This window comes from Coregonus lavaretus, assembly GCF_964263955.1.
Source record: "Coregonus lavaretus genome assembly, chromosome: 1".
NCBI lineage: Eukaryota > Metazoa > Chordata > Actinopteri > Salmoniformes > Salmonidae > Coregonus > Coregonus lavaretus.
The window spans coordinates 70,175,452-70,192,788 of NC_139988.1; the positions used below are offsets into that span (position 1 = coordinate 70,175,452).

General features: G+C 44.3%; 1 protein-coding gene across 1 annotated transcript in view; it reads left to right on the plus strand.

Moving 5' to 3' along the window:
• The window catches only part of LOC311130585 (LIM and SH3 domain protein 1-like), a 40,622-nt gene that overhangs the window by 21,144 nt on the left and 2,141 nt on the right, over positions 1 to 17,337 (plus strand). The window contains exon 6 of the mRNA XM_084163358.1: positions 17,239 to 17,336. Coding sequence (XP_084019484.1) covers positions 17,239 to 17,336 — 98 coding nt within the window. The remainder of the gene's footprint in view (positions 1 to 17,238; position 17,337) is intronic.

The window sequence follows — 17,337 nt, forward strand, 5'->3', positions numbered from 1 at the left end:
GGAGTCGTAGAACCCCCGTCTTTTGCTCTTGGAGGCGACCTTGGCTCATATCTGGCTGTGTTTCTCCAGGCGGTCGGGATGAAAGCGCCAGCCGCAGATAGTTGGCTGATTGCAGTTTTGAAACTGCAGTAAAGGTGCAGTAACTGCAGTCGACTGTGTTATTTTGGACGCAGTATTTGCAGTCTACTGCAGTTATACTACATTCTAACTACAGTGTACTGCAGTTATACTGCACTCTAACTGCAATATTTTTTTCGTAAGGGATGGAGCAGCTCACAGAAGAATGACATCGGTAGCCGGTAGGTAGGAAAGACTTTCAACTTATATCTACCAGTAATTGCTAACTAAGGCAACAATGGGTATGCAAACCAGGTATTGAAAAATGTTGGTCCATAGTCTTGGTTAGTAGGCTATTTGCGATGTGCAATTCAGTCATCATGCGCTGTTTTTTTTTTTTTTTTCCCTGACCTCAAATGGTCTGCTGATGTGGTTTAAGCATTGTTGTGGACTTACATATATTATTTGTAAGTTTTTTTTTTTTGTGTGTGATTTTGAGAGTGAAAATCTGAAAAATCGATAGGAAAACATTTTTCACACATGGCGCCTTTCCTTCACACAGGACCCACTTCTCCAGGCACCACTACACCACTGCATAGGGCCGATGGAAAGACAGCAGTCCATTCACTCAGATATAATAAGCCAGTGGGTCCCAATCATGGTCTAGAATTGGACTTGCATTTTTCTTGTCTCGGTCTTGACTCGGTCTCGGACCTCTCGTCCCCCTCCCGGTCTCGGTCTTGACTCGGTCTCGCCCCCGTTCCGGTCTTGGCCTTCACTCAGACTCTGTTCGCTCTAGTCTTGGTCTTGAATTGGTCTCGCTTTAGGTGGTGTCGAACACAACACTGTATATACCACTATTTCTTTAAAATACAAATCACCACCCCATTCCACTACTTTGACCCTAACTGATCCTACACCAAGCCGACGGCCTGGAACTATGGGACTCTTTCATTCAACACACCTTGTAACTCGTCTGCAGTATAACGTCGCACACCCAAGTACTTCTCTGCAGCTGCTACCACAACATCTATTTTCTGTGATTTACGTTCAATTTCTGCGGTACAGTTGATAACCATGGCAATGAATGCTAAGAAGCCAACCTTACTGAAGCACAAATTCATATCACTCTGTATTGGCCTAGACCTACTACTCACCCTTGACCCATCATCCTCTACTCTCTTCACTGCCTCAGCATATGAAACACCTTGTGGGTTCGGCACAAAAGCTTTCACAGGATAACCGACAAATCCTAACATTACTTCATTAGGTAAAGAATGCTTCAAAACGGACAGACAGTCTCTTCTCAGTTTCACCACGCTCGCCTCCGGTTTTGGGTCTCACCAAACGGCAGGCATCACAGACACAGGAAATGTTCTATTTGCTCCACCTCAACACTTAACGCCACCCCAATAATCACTCCTTTCAAAGGTGCCCTGCTCCCAAGAGCAAGTCACAGCTCTTGTTCCTAGTCGTGTGATGTGAAGCACCCACTCCCTTTGGACAGAAGAAACACAGAAAATCCTCAGAAGTCCACTTAGAGCTACCTTCACCGATTTAACAACTTACCCAACTTATTTTCTACCCAGCCTGAGAATACATATGGATCAGCCAAAAGGCAGGGATCCATTTCTTCCAAAAATGTCACTCCCACTGGGCCCGAATCATCCCTTTGCATGACCATCGGGGGGAGGCATGGACTCTGAGGTCTTCACCACACCTCCTGCACCACAGGTAATTCATCCTCACTCTCGTCAGGTTCAATTTCTGAGCAATCAGAGACAGCAGAATATGTTTTGTAGTTGCCGCCATTTTTCCTCAACACACATCTTCCCACTGCACTCGGCTCTTCTCCTTCTTCCTCGCTGTCCATAACCACGTCTATCTGTTCACCGCGCTCATGCCGCGCCTTCATGTACTGCTTGCAGAACACGCACTAATGGCCTTTCTCCAATACCCACCTTCTGTTCCTTAGCCCAATTTACTAGTCTAGCTACAGTACCTCTGGCCTCTCCATGCTCCCAAAATGTGCAACAGTTGTCAGCCAGGTCTCCTTCTCGTCATCCATCCAAAAACACCTAGCCTCCGCTTCTTCTTCTCCTGAACCAGATTCAAAGTCACCTGGAGGAAACACGTGAACACTGTTACCTCGATGTCATGTGATATCTGTCATTTGAATACTATTCGTGGACTGGAGTTACATGACTTGGACTCGAGTCTGACTTTACCTGACCGTTTATTGCAAAAATATCTACGTTTCCATCCACAGTTTTAATACGAGTAAAGTCATACCTTATAAAAAAAATAATCACGACAGCTGTGATGAAAAGAGGTAGTTCCGGTACAATTTTATAAATGCCCGACAGATAATTTGTTCCTTCGACATAATGGGATCTTTTTTGTCTGTAAAATGTATTAGCGAGAAATGGTGGTGGAAACACATTTATGCGCAAATATTGATAAACAACCATAATATCGACGTCAACTTGGAGTCACGCGATGACACGGTGTGTGGTCCTCCCACTATGACTCGGGAAACCATGCAGTTTATGCTCCTTTCCAATAAATATTGAGGGTCTTATTCTGGTGACATGATGATCGATGCTTGACTGCCGTTTGACAAATAAAAATCCATAATATCCATAAAACAAATACAAATCCATAATAATCGCATCATGTAGTCTAGCCTAGCAGCACAGCCTACCTGTACTGTATCTGCAAGCTAAAAAGTTAGAGCCCACGTGCCAAGACCAGAGTAGGCACATTTGCTATTCAACGCAACAGTTTTTGTGACAAAACTCGGTAGAGTAGAAAATGCGATGAAAACACATAGAATTTTAGATTATTATTCGGTACATGAAAACTTAAACAAAAAATGGAATTTTGTGTGCACTACGTCATCACACACTGATTTTTATCTGCAACAAATCCATTGGGTGGAAAGACACCACTGGTGGAGATAATGCATATTTTAGAAATTTTTAATATTCGCATGAAAATCTGTAGCCAATTGGATGGAAACCTATCTACTTAGACATTTCTGTTTCATGTTTGATATGATAAATTTTCATTTAGGCCTACCATTTCTTGCCCTCTGAGTTGTGCGTGGTGAGTGGTGCGATGTTTATTGTGCACATGAACGTTAGCAAGACTCATGAGGTAAAATGTCTGGTTATTTAAAGCTGCAATATGTAACGTTTTGGGTGACCTGACCAAATTCACATAGAAATGTCAGTTATAAATCTGTCATTCTCATTGAAAGCAAGTCTAAGAAGCGCAAGATCTGTTCTATGTGCACTATTTCTATGCTTCCCGTGCTTAAGTTTCGTTTTTGCGTCTTTTACTTTCGGTTTTGTACACCACCTTCAAACAGCTGAAACTACAATATTTTTGGTTCTGGAAAATAGATTTCACAGTGGTTTAGATGGTACAATGACTCTCTACACTATACTTGCTTGTTTTGTCACATAAACTGAAATTAGGCGAACTATTCGAGTTTTAGCAAACAAGGAAATGGCGGAGCCATTTCTGCATAGTGCATCTCAATGTATGGTTTCAATGTACAGTGCATTCGGAAATTATTCAGACCCCTTGACTTTTTCCACATTTTGTTACGTTACAGCCTTATTCTTAAATGGATTAAATAAATAAAAATCTGCATCAATCTACACACAATACCCCAATATTGACAAAGTGAAACAGAAATACCTTATTTCCATAAGTATTAAGACCCTTTGCTATGATACTCGAAATTGAGCTCAGGGGCATCCTGTTTCCATTGATCATCCTTGAGATGTTTCTACAACTTGATTGGAGTCCACCTGTGGTAAATTCAATTGATTGGACATGATTTGGAAAGGCACACACCTGTCTATATAAGGTCCCACAGTTGACAGTGCATGTCAGAGCAAAAACCAAGCCATGAGGTCGAAGGAATTGTCCGTAGAGCTTCGAGACAGGATTGTGTCAAGGCACAGATCTGGGGAAAGGTAACAAAAAATCTCTGCAGCATTGAAGGTCCCCAAGAACACAGTGGCCTCCATCATTCTTAAATTGAAGAAGTTTGGAACCACCAAGACTCTTCCTAGAGCTGGCTGCCTGGCCAAACTGAGCAATCGGGGGAAAAGGGCCTTGGTCAGGGAGGTGACCAAGAACCCGATGGTCACTCTGACAGAACTCCAGTGTTCCTCTGTGGAGATGGGAGAACCTTCCAGAAGGACAACCATCTCTGCAGCACTCCACCAATCAGGCCTTTATGGTAGAGTGTCCAGAAGGAAGCCACTCCTCAGTAAAAGGCACATGACAGCCCGCTTGGAGTTTGCCAAAAGGCACCTAAAGGACTCTCAGACCTTGAGAAACAAGATTCTCTGCACTGATGAAACCAAGATTGAACTCTTTGGCCTGAATGCCAAGCGTCACGTCTGGATTTCATACATTTTAGAATAAGGCTGTAACGTCACAAAATGTGGAAAAAGGGAGGGTTTCTGAATACTTTCCGAATACACTGTATGGTTTATTTTGTTCATATTTCCCAGGTTATGTCAGAGTTCCGTGTGTCTCTGTTCTGTCTCTAGGCTGGTTGCCATTCACCCAGGTTTATTCTACAAAAGCAATGTCGCAAAAAAAAATATTGTGACGTGTAGTCTAATGGAAAAGGCAGATATTTTTATTAGTTCGGTGGATTTTCATTTTGTCAAACTTTATTGCGACAAATTATAATGGAAACTGTTTTTCAAATAAATGATAACTAGTGTCAAGTGTACCGTGTCTGTAAAATGTACACTACCAGTCAAAAGTTTGGAGACTGTGATGAGGTGATGTTGAAGGAGTCAGGCGCAGGAGGGTAAAACACAGAATAACAGGCTTTATTCCGCAACCACAGAGTTACGCAGTAACGCGTCAAACACTCCAGTGCGCAAAACAGGCGCACTGGAAAATACAAGCCACACGGGGAAATATCCCAGCGATACAAAATACAAGGAGCTCCACCGAGCTACACTACTCTCCACAATAAAGAATCACACATAAAGACAAGGGGGCAGAGGGAACACTTATACAGGTACTGATGAGGGGATATGAACCAGGTGTGTGTAATAAACAAGACAAAACAAATGGAATGATGAGATGAGGAGCGGCAGTGGCTAGAAGGCCGGTGACGATGAACGCCGAAGCCTGCCCGAACAAGGAGAGGAAGTCGTGACAGTACCCCCCCCCCCCCCCCCTGATGCGCAGCTCCAGCAGCGCGCCGACACCGGCCTCGGGGACAGCCAGGAGGATGCTGAGCAGGGCGAGCCTATGGCGACGGTGAAAATCCCGCAACTGGGAGGGATCGAGGATATCCCCAGCACCGCTCCTCCGGACCGTACCCCTCCCACTCCACGAGGTACTGAAGGACCCCCACCCGACGCCTCGAATCCAGGATGGAACGCACAGAGTAAGCCAGGGCCCCCTCGATGTCCAGAGGGGGCGCAGGGACCTCCCGCACCTCAGACTCCTGGAGCGGACCAACAAACACCGGCCTGAGGAGAGACAAATGGAATGAAGGGTTAATGCGGTAATCTGGAGGGAGTAGTAACCTATAAGTAACCTCGTTTATTCTCCTCAGGACTTTGAACGGCCCCACAAACTGCGGGCTCAGCTTCCGGCAGGGCAGGCGGAGGGGCAGATTCCAGATTTCACCCATACTACCAGCGCCACAATACAGGAGGCCGGGAGTATGGGGGTGTTGCCTATGGGCCTCTCCTCTGTGTCGTACAGCCGTGACAGTGTGTCTGCCTTCACGTTCTTCGTACCCGGGATGTATAGTGTAAGTCAAACTGTGTGAAGAATAGGGCCCACCTGGTCTGGCGAGGGTTCAGCCTCCTCGCTGCCCGGATGTACTCCAGGTTACGGTGGTCCGTCCAGACGAGGAAAGGGTGTTTCGCCCCCTCGAGCCAGTGCCTCCACACAGCCAACAGCTCCCAATCACCAACGTCGCAGTTCTGCTCCGCCGGGCTGAGCTTCTTGAAGAAGAAGGAACAGGGGCGGAGCTTGCGTGGCGTGCCCGAGCGTTGAGATAGGACAGCGCCTATCCCTACCTCGGACGCATCCACCTCCACTATGAACGGTAGTGATGGATCGGGATGGGCCAGTACCGGGGCTGAGGTGAACAGAACCCTCAGTTTACTGAAGGCCCTGTCAGCCTCAGCAGACCAGCGGAGCCGGGACGGCCCAACCTTCAACAGAGATGTGATGGGAGCTGCGACCTTTCCAAAGCCCCGGATAAACCTCCGATAGTACTTGGCAAAGCCAATAAAGCGCTGCACCTCCTTAACCATGGTTGGAGTCGGCCAATTACGCACGGCTGAAATGCGATCTCCCGCCATCTCCACACCTGAGGTGGTAATGTGGTATCCGAGGAAGGAGACGGACTGTTGGAAAAACAGACACTTTTCTGCCTTCAAATCAAATCAAATTTTGTTTGTCACATACACGTGTTTAGCAGATGTTATAGCGGGTGTAGCGAAATGCTTGTGCTTCTAGCTCCGATAGTGCAGTAATATCTAACAAGTAATATCTAACAATTCCACAATATATACCCAATACACACAAAACTAGTAAGGAATGGAATTTAAGAAAATGTACATATATGGACAAGCAATGACAGAGCGGCATGGACTAAGAGACAGTAGAATATTATAGAATAGAATGCAGTATATACATATGAGATGAGTAGTGCAAGATATGTAAACATTATTAAAGTGACTAGTGTTCCATTTCTTAAAGTGGCCAGTGATTTCAATAGGCAGCAGCAGCCTCTAATGTGCTAGTGATGGCTATTTAACAGTCTGATGGCCTTGAGATAGAAGCTGTTTTTCATTCTCTCGGTCCCAGCATTGATGCACCTGTACTGACCTCGCCTTCTGGATGATAGCGGGGTGAACAGGCAGTGGCTCGGGTGGTTGATGTCCTTGATGATCTTTTTGGCCTTCCTGTGATATCGGGTGCTGTATGTGTCATGGAGGGCGGGTAGTTTGCCCCTGGTAATGCGTTCGGCAGACCGCACCACCCTCTGGAGAGCCCTGCGGTTGCGGGCGGTGCAATTGCCGTACCACGGGGTGATACAGCCCGACAGGATGCTCTCAATTGTGCATCTGTAAAAGTTTGTGAGGGTTTTAGGTTCCTAGCCAAATTTCTTCAGCCTCCTGAGGTTCTTCACCACACTGTCTGCGTTGGTGGACCATTTCCGTTTGTCTGTGATGTGTACGCCAAGGAACTTGAAGATTTCCACCTTCCCCACTGCGGTCCCGTCGATGTGGATAGGGAGGTGCACCCTCTGCTGTTTCCTGAAGTCTACGATCATCTTCTTTGATTTGTTGACGTTGAGTGAGAGGTTATTTTCCTGGCACAACACTCCCAGAAACCTCACCTCCTCCCTGTAGGCGGTCTCGTCATTGTTGGTAATCAAGCCTACTACTGTTGTGTCGTCTGCAAACATGATGATTGAGTTGGAGGCGTGCTTGGCCACGCAGTCATGGGTGAACAGGGAGTACAGGAGGGGGCTGAGCATGCACCCTTGTGGGGCCCCAGTGTTGAGGATCAGCAAAGTGGAGATGTTGTTTCTTACCTTCAACACCTGGGGGCGGCCCATCAGGAAGTCCAGGACCCAGTTGCACAGGGCGGGGTTCAGACCCAGGGCCTTGAGCTTAATGATGAGCTTGGAGGGTACTATGGTGTTGAATGCTGAGCTATAGTCAATGAACAGCATTCTTACATAGGTATTCCTCTTGTCCAGATGGGATAGGGCAGTGTGCAGTGTGATGGTGATTGCATCGTCTGTGGATCTATTGGGGCGGTAAGCAAATTGAAGTGGGTCTAGGGTGACAGGTAAGGTAGAGGTTATATGATCCTTGACTAGTCTCTCAAAGCACTTCATGATGACAGAGGTGAGTGCTACAGGGCGATAGTCATTTAGTTCAGTTACCTTTGCTTTCTTGGGTACAGGAACATAATGCCTTGGCATAAAGGTCATGTTCCAACAGTCGGGCCAGCACTTTGCGAATCAGGGACACATGCTTGGCGTGCGTAGCGGAATACACCAGAATGTCATTGACTACACCGCGACCAAGCATGTCCCGAAACACCTTGTTCACAAAGGACTAGAAGACTGATAGAGCATTCATCAAACCGTACTGCATCACCAGGTATTCGTAATACCCCGTGGTTGTGCTAAATGCTGTCTTCCACTCGTCCCCCTCTTGGATACGCACCAGGTTGTACGCACTCCGGAGATCTAATTTTGTGAAGAAGCGCGCCCCATGCATTGACTCGATCACAGATGGAATGAGGGGTAGAGGATAACTATAACGTATAGTCCCCTTGTTCAGTGCTCGGTAATCAATGCAAGGGCACAGACCTCCATCTTTCTTCTTCCAAAAAAAGAAACTTGAGGAGGCGGACGAAGTGGAGGGACATAAAACCCCTGGCGCAGGGACTCTGAGACGTATGTCTCCATCGCCTCCGTTTCAGCCTGCGACAGGGTATACACTTGACTCCTTGGAGTTGCAGCGTCTACCCGGATGTTTATCGTGGAATCCCCTGCCCGATGAGGTGGTAATTTGGTCGCCTGCGTTTTGGAAAACGTGTGCGCCAAATCGAGGTATTCGGGGGGAATGCGCACGGTGGAGGTAGTGTCTGGACTTTACACCATGGTTGCACCAACGGAAACACTTAGACACTTACCCTGACACTCTCGCGACCACCCCGTGAGAACCCTCTGCGGCCATGAAAAGGTGGGGTTGTGTAGTGCTAACCAGGGAAGACCTAACACAACAGGGAAATCAGGAGACTCAATTATAAAAAAGGTGACTTGCTCTCTATGGGTCTCGTGCGTAACCATAGTTACTGGTGCTGTAACTTCCCTAACAAACCCGGACCCTAATGGTCGACTGTCAAGTACTCTGTTGGGGAGTGGAATGGATAGGGGAACCAATGTAATGCCTAGACTATGTGCAAATGACCTGTCCATAAAGTTCCTAGCTGCGCCTGAATCGACCAGTGCCTTACACTGGGGAGCTACTGTGTAATCAGGAAAGTGGATGTGTAGGGTACAGTGCGCAACAGAGGGCTCTGAACGAGTGTGGATGTTCCATACCTGGGGTGATGCGAGAGTGCCCTGCCTGCCGCCTCCAGACCCAAAAGAACGCAGACAACAGCGTGCAGGAGAATGTCCTCTCGTGCCACGAGAGTGACACTGGCGCTTTCGTCCTCCGCTCTCCCGGATTGCCGCTCCACCCATCTCCATCATCTCCCTATCCGGGTTTAGCATGGTGGGAGGGAAGTTGGAACGGGCAGGCCCCTCGAGCAGCCAGCAGATTGTCCAACCGGATGACCATCTCCAGCAGTTAATTGAAGGACAACATGGTGTCCCGGCAGGCTAGCTCCCTTCGGACGTCCTCTCGTAGATGGCACCGGAAGTGGTCGATGAGGGCCCGCTCGTTCAACCCGGACCCAGCCGCTAGAGTCCGAAACTCCAGGGCGAAGTCCTGTGCGGTCCTCGTCCCCTGCCTCAGGTGAACCAGCCGCTCGCCAGCCTCTATACCTTCGGGCGGGTGATCGAAGACGGCCCGAAAGAGGCGAGTGAACTCCCCGTAGTTGTCCAATGCGGCTCCTCCTTCACTCCAGACCGCGTTGAACCACTCCAGGGCTTTCCCCGAGAGGCAGGAGACGAGGGCGGACACCTTCTCCCGCTCCGATGGCGCCGGGCTGATGTTCGAAAGGTATAACTCCAGTTGTAGGAGGAATCCCTGGCAGAGGGCAGCTATCCTGTCGAAATCCTGTGGTCAGGATATATGAATCCCTCTGGGTGCTGGGGTGTGGGTGGCTGGATCCGGTCGCTCAGCTGGTCCCGAAAGATTGGGTCCTCTCATCTCCAGGCATTGGACGACCTGGAGAACCCGATCCATCACTTCCCCCAAGCTGGCTAGTATCATCGCATGCTCTCTGACCCGTGCCACGACTCGGCACGGCATGTGCTCCTCTCCTGCTGACTCCATGTCTACGGGTGTGTGATTCTGTGATGAGGTGATGTTGAAGGAGTCAGGCGCAGGAGGGTAAAACACAGAATAACAGGCTTTATTCCGCAACCACAGAGTTACGCAGTAACGGGTCAAACACTCCAGTGCGCAAAACAGGCGCACTGGAAAATACAAGGCACACGTGGAAATATCCCAGCGATACAAAATACAAGGAGCTCCACCGAGATACACTACTCTCCACAATAAACAATCACACACAAAGACAAGGGGGCAGAGGGAACATTTATACAGGTACTGATGAGGGGATATAAACCAGGTGTGTGTAATAAACAAGACAAAACAAATGGAATGATGAGATGAGTAGCGGCAGTGGCTAGAAGGCCGGTGACGATGAACGCCGAAGCCTGCCCGAACAAGGAGAGGTGGCAGCTTCGGAGGAAGTTGTGACAGACACACCTACTCATTCAAGGGTTTTTCTTTATTTGTACTATTTTTTACGTTGTAGAATAATAGTGAAGACATCAAAACGATGAAATAACACATATGGAATCATGTAGTAACCAAAAAAGTGTTAAACAAATCAAATATATGTTATATTTTAGATTCTTCAAATAGCCACCCTTTGCCTTGATGACAGCTTTGTACACTCTTGGCATTCTCTCAACCAGCTTCATGAGGTAGTCACCTGGAATGCATTTCAATTAACAGGTGTGCCTTTTTTAAAGTTAATTTGTGGAATTTATTTCCTTCTTTATGTGTTTAAGCCAATCAGTTGTGTTGTGACAAGGTAGGTGGGGTATACAGAAGATAGCCATATTTGGTAAAAGACCAAGTCCATATTATGGCAAGAACAGCTCAAATAAGCAAAGAGAAATGACAGTCCATCATTACTTTAAGACATGAAGGTCAGTCAATACGGAACATTTCAAGAACTTTTAACGTTTCTTCAAGTGCAGTCGCAAAAACCATCAAGCGCTATGATGAAACTGGCTCTCATTAGGACTGCCACAGGAAAGGAAGACCCAGAGTTACCTCTGCTGCAGAGGATAGGTTCATTAGAGTTACCAGCCTCAGAAATTGCAGCCCAAATAAATGTTTCACAGAGTTCAAGTCACAGACACATCTCAACATCAACTGTTCAGAGGAGACTGTGTGAATCAGGCCTTCATGGTCGAATTTCTGCAAAGAAAACACTACTAAAGGACACCAATAATAAGAAGAGACCTGCTTGGGCCAAGATACACGAGCAATGGACATTAGACCGGTGGAAATTTGTCCTTTGGTCTGGAGTCCAAATTTGAAATTTTTGGTTCCAACTGCCGTATCTTTGTGATGTGCGGTGTGGATGAACGGATTATCTCTGCATGTGTAGTTCCCACCTTAAAGCATGGAGGAGGAGGTGTTATGGTGTGGGGGTGCTTTGCTGGTGACACTGTCTGTGATTTATTTAGAATTCAAGGCACACTTAACCAGCATAGCTACCACAGCATTCCGCAGCGATACGCCATCCCATCTGGTTTGGCCTTAGTGGGACTATCATTTGTTTTTCAACAGGACAATGACCAACACACCTCCAGGCTGTGTAAGGGCTATTTTACCAAGAAGGAGAGTGATGGAGCGTTGCATCAGATGACCTGGCCTCCACAGTCCCCCGATTTCAACCCAATTGAGATGGTTTGGGATGAGTCGGACGGCCGAGTGAAGGAAAAGCAGCCAACAAGTGCTCAGCATATGTGGGAACTCCTTCAAGACTGTTGGAAAAGTATTCCAGGTGAAGCTGGTTGAGAGAATGCCAAGAGTGTGCAAAGTTGTCATCAAGGCAATGGGTGGCTATTTGAAGAATCTCAAATATAAAATATATTTTGATTTGTTTAACACTTTTTGGTTATTACATGATTCCATATGTGTTATTTCATAGTTTTGATGTCTTCACTATTATTCTACAATGTATAAAATAGTAAAAATATAGAAAAACCCTTGAATGAGTAGGTGTGTCCAAACTTTTGACTGGTACTGTACATAGTATGTATAATCTGGAAGTAGAAGCCTAAGTATTGTTGTCCATTAGTTTACTCCAATTAGGGGAGGGGTGGTAGGGTTATGGTAAAATATTTTATGAGGAAAAAAATATATTGGGATTGGAAATGATACAGACAATTACATTGATAGAACCCACAATATATCTGCAATATTAAAGCTGGTCTACCCCCCAAAAAAACTCCTGTCCATATTAGCTGGTTAATATAGCTAGCATACAGAAATCGGTGGTGGTAGTCAAAGTCATTTTTAACTGTAATGCAGTTGATTGGTGACGATGACATTAACATTTGAGGTTGACATCCATACAAGCATTATACTCCGATTTTTACCTCAACAGTGTGAAATACACCAATAAACATGTAGGCACATTTTGATGGAGGGCAATGAGAAGGCTGGATCTTTCCCCCATGCGTTTCCATGGCAATTCCATTGTTTTGGTTCGGGTTCGATGGACCTCTTTACAACATCTATGTCATAACTGATCAGTGCACCTTGAACATTCCATTTGAACCATTTGGTAGCTGACCACTAGAACTATAACACAAATCTTCAAAACAGCAGTGGTAGAAAGTGCTATCAAAGCACATTTGCCCTCCAGACTCCCTGTGCCACCAACAGCAGTTCTTTATTTACCCTAACCCTACCACCCCTCCCCTAATTGGAGTAAACTAATGGACAGCAACACTTAGGCTTCTACTTCCATCTTATACATACAGACACAGTACATTTTACACTAGTTATCTTTTTTTGCCCTTCAGCTACCCTCAACCCCTCCCATCTATCTCTGAATACCATCCAGTTTTGATTTCTACTTGCCATATATTTTTTCAACTGTGCTGTGATGTTTCACAAAAGTTCTGAACCTTTCTATTCTCATAGTTTCTACAGATTGTAAATTAAAGATGAACATTTTTACTAAGACTATTATTATATTATTGAACGAATGACTATGGCTTTTCAAGTCAGCCAGCAGTGCTATTTGCAGAGTTACATTTAGGTAAATGTTGTGATTTTTCATCCATTACTGAACATGCGACCAAAAACAAGCTACATATGGGCAGTACCAAAACAAGTGATCTAAGGATTCTGTCTCTTCGCAGCAAAATCTGCAGAGCTGGGATGGTTGTATCCACGGCTGGCCCGCTCATTAGGCAGGACTAGGCGGCCGCCTATGGCTGCAGATTGACGAGGGCGGCATTTTCTGAGCTAAACTGGCCAAGACACACCTCCAACAACGACACATAAAACCTCACATAATTCTGCCCAAAAACAATAACAATTTATCTCAACCAGTGGCATATGGGCTTTTTAGGGGAGCACTGATACCGCCCTTTGATAAGCAGTGCCCACTTTTTAAAGGCAGGTGCGCAAATATTTTGCTTGTCCATTCCCAGCGCGCCTCTCCAGGGTGCTGTTGGAGAGATGGATCTCTGCAGCGCTCCACGAACGTTCCGTAAAAAAAATGATCTAACATAAATCATATACCAGATATAGGATATGGTAGAAAGAGTATGTGGCCTTTTCTGTAGCCTACACGCTGGAGATAAAAATGTATGACAATGTAATGAGATGGACACTTTTTACATCATGCAGGTTTCTCTGATCAAATAGCCTAAGCTAAATGGCGCTCAATCAAAAAAAAAAAAGCACTGTCATGTTAACAAACAACATATCCTAAAAACAGGACAGGTCAAAGTAAAATGGACAATATGGAATGGACAATCACAACGGTTGTCCAGGAGTTTCACCCCATTGTCATGATCAGTGGTTTGAAGTTTGTATCTATCAATTTTTGACAAGCTTATCATAGTGAAAAATAAAATACTTTTGCATTTCCCACTGTGTAAACACATTGCAAATAGGCTCCCGATAACTCCTGATAAAGTTGGGTAGCTGATATTCAGAGCTTAAATAGCCAAATTAATTAGTCACAGGAATGAGGACTAATAAAGCCAATGCAATGGCCTGTTTTACAAACGGTGGGCCTACCACATGGATGGGCATTAATACAATTCCATTTCAGGCAACACTGTAGGCAACACCTCAGTAAGCACTGACCGACACCTTTTGGACGTCTTTATTTGGTGCAGTTCCGAACCGGCCTTGATTTCCACATCCACGGACATTGGTTTTTGGTTTTTGGTCCAGTCCAGACCAAATCTGAACCAATCATAAACGTCTATGTTTGGTTCAGATTTGGTGCGGTACAGACCGGCCTTGATTTGGCCCAAACATAGACATATATAAATGACTTATTTTCAACTTTCATTCAGAACCGAAAATGAACCTGATTTCAACATCCGGAAAAGATGCCTTTTCAGTGTCATGGAAAATATGTTTAACATATGGAGAAAAAAAAGTATTTTAAACATATGGAAAATACCTTTTCACCTTTCATTCAGAAGCTAAATTGAACCTAACTTCAACGTCTGGAAAATACGTATTTTAGATATCTTTTCAACGTCATTTTGCTTACTGGGACTATTCTAGTTTTGTGGGAGGCAGCATTTTTTGGTCTTGTGTATGGCAGCAGAACGGCAAGGACCGGCCCTGGTTGTATCCCCCATATACATAACATTGTATTGGTTGCAATAATTTTGTATAATAATAAAAATGTATAAACTGAAAGTTTTGAATCCAGCGATGTTTTGCATATCAGTTCATAAACTATGTGCCTTGGAATCGGCACATGGAAAATCTCTTACCAACTATTTTGCAACCTGTATGGCACAGCTTACATTTTTTTGGTCCTTAAATGGAACTGGTATACTTTTTAATTTATCACAATTTCTTTTAACACATTTTAGACTTTAACCTCTTAAGGATCGGAGCCTTTTTTTCAATTTTCGCCTAAAATGACATACCCAAATCTGACTGCCTGTAGCTCAGGCCCTGAATCAAAGATATGCATATTCTTGATACCATTTGAAAGGAAACACTTTGCAGTTTGTGGAAATGTGAAATTATTGTAGGAGAATATAACACATTAGATCTGGTAAAAGATAATACAAACAAAAAAACATGCGTTTTCTATTGATTTTTTTGTTGCATCATCTTCGAAATACAAGAGAAAGGCCACAATATAATTTTGCAGTTTAAGCGCAATTTAGATTTTTAGCAGTGTGTGGCAAAATTTCAGATTGATCCAGTGAAGCATTGCAATACTGGACTATTTTGTATCAAGTCTGCCCAAATGTGCCGAATTGGTCAATTGATACATTTTCAAGTACATAACTATAGAGAACATACAAAATGTAAGTTCGCACACTCCCAGGAATGTCGTACATGATGGATCATTAGCTTATTCACTAACCTTCACACATCTAGATGGCCGGGTGGGGTGGGTGTGGAGCCAGAGACAGCAGGGGTTCAAACCGTAGAACCCAGTCCCTACATTTGAATATAAAAATTGATTTTATTAAACAAAACTATGCTACATTTTATCTCTGGGACCCTTAGGATGACAAATCAGAGCAAGATTACTGAATGTAAGTACATTATTTACCTTCAGAGGTGAATGTATAAACCAGTTGCCGTGATAAGTTTTTTGTTGTTGTGCACTCTCCTCAAACAATTGCATGGTCTATTTCACTGCAATAGCTACTGTAAATTGGACAGTGCAGTTAGATTAACAAGAATTTAAGCTTTCTGCCCATATGTCTATGTCCTGGAAAGTTTGCTGTTACTTACAACAGTCATGCTAATCACATTAGCACACGTTAGCTCAACCGTCCCGTATACGGGACACCGATCCCGTAGAGGTTAATGCAGGGCTGACAGACAAGTTCCTTAGCTTCTCCCCCTTTTTGTGCAGTGACATAACTCCACCAGTCCTATTTATGATATCATAAACAAAGTTTTAACCATTTAATTTGTTATTTTTTGTATTTATAAATTATTTATTTTTTAAATAAATTAGTATATTTGGGTTTAGCCATAATATTTGTTGTAATATTGGTACTGTATTTTCTGGTGGATTAAACAGAAATTGCAACCAGTTTTCTATGGGTTGTTCTAAAGATAGCAATATTTTGGAGATGATTTCATTTTCAAATAACCCGAAAGTGAGACGTTGTAATCTGAACAAAGGGAAAGAGGCAATTTTTTTACACGGGGTGAGCCATTTTTACTAATCTCTCGGAGAACCAGTTCGGATTGAAGTGTAACTTTTGTATGAACGGGAGTTAGCATTTACTTCTTCTAAACCTGAAAACATATAAATGTTGTGCTGCGAAAACAGCCAAATATATCAAAATCGGATTTAAGTAACCACATTGTGGGCCTGTTACAATACATAAATCATGATGGAGTTGAGGAATATCCAATTTGTTAGTACAGATTTGTTGCCTGTGCGCCAATATGGTCAATGGAATGGTCTGCGTTCCATTTAATCCTTTACCACATCTATTGTGGCTCACATTGTTGTGCTGTGGTGATGTCACCAGGCCCAGAACTGCCAAGAGTTGATTTCACTTATTCTGGAATGTTCAGGTTTTTACTGACTGATGTAATTATCATTTTGGTTTATATGATAAAAAGCTTGTGGTTTAATTATAATACACCATATGAAAAGCACTCTATTTTTTGGGTTATTTTAAGTCTGCAAATTACCCCCTAAAACTTTGTAAGATATTTTATAACCTGTTACATATCAAATATATCTCCTTGACTTCATCATTTTGAGGTTTATATGATAAAAAAGCTTGTGGTTTCTTAAAGTACACCATATATTAAAATCACTTCATGAGCAAATTACCCTCTCAAATTATGTAAGATATCCACACAAAACATCCCCTAAAGCAACTGTCATTTTTGCCTCTCATCTAGATGCAATCGTATACTATTGTGTATAATAGTTTGATCTGTTTATATTTTGCCAGTCAATCAATCGAAAGGTTATCACTGTAAAGGTTATCACTGTAAAGGTTATCACAGTAATGTTTATCAATCGAAAGGTTATCATTGTAATTGTCATACATTTTTCCACCCTCTAGTGGAAATTCTGAAAAAGCCAGATGCTTTACGGAGTGATTGATGTAAATATGGTGTTAGTACTCTATTGACTTGAATCTCCTTAGAAGAATGTGGAGTGTGTAATGTCTGTTCCTGTCTTCCGTGTCTGTAGATCCGCAGCTGCAGCCAGCCATCCCTCAGACCTACAGCTCTCAGCCTGAGCCTGCGTCTGTTCCCTCTGCTGCTGCTGTACCACCACCCAGTGGAGGGG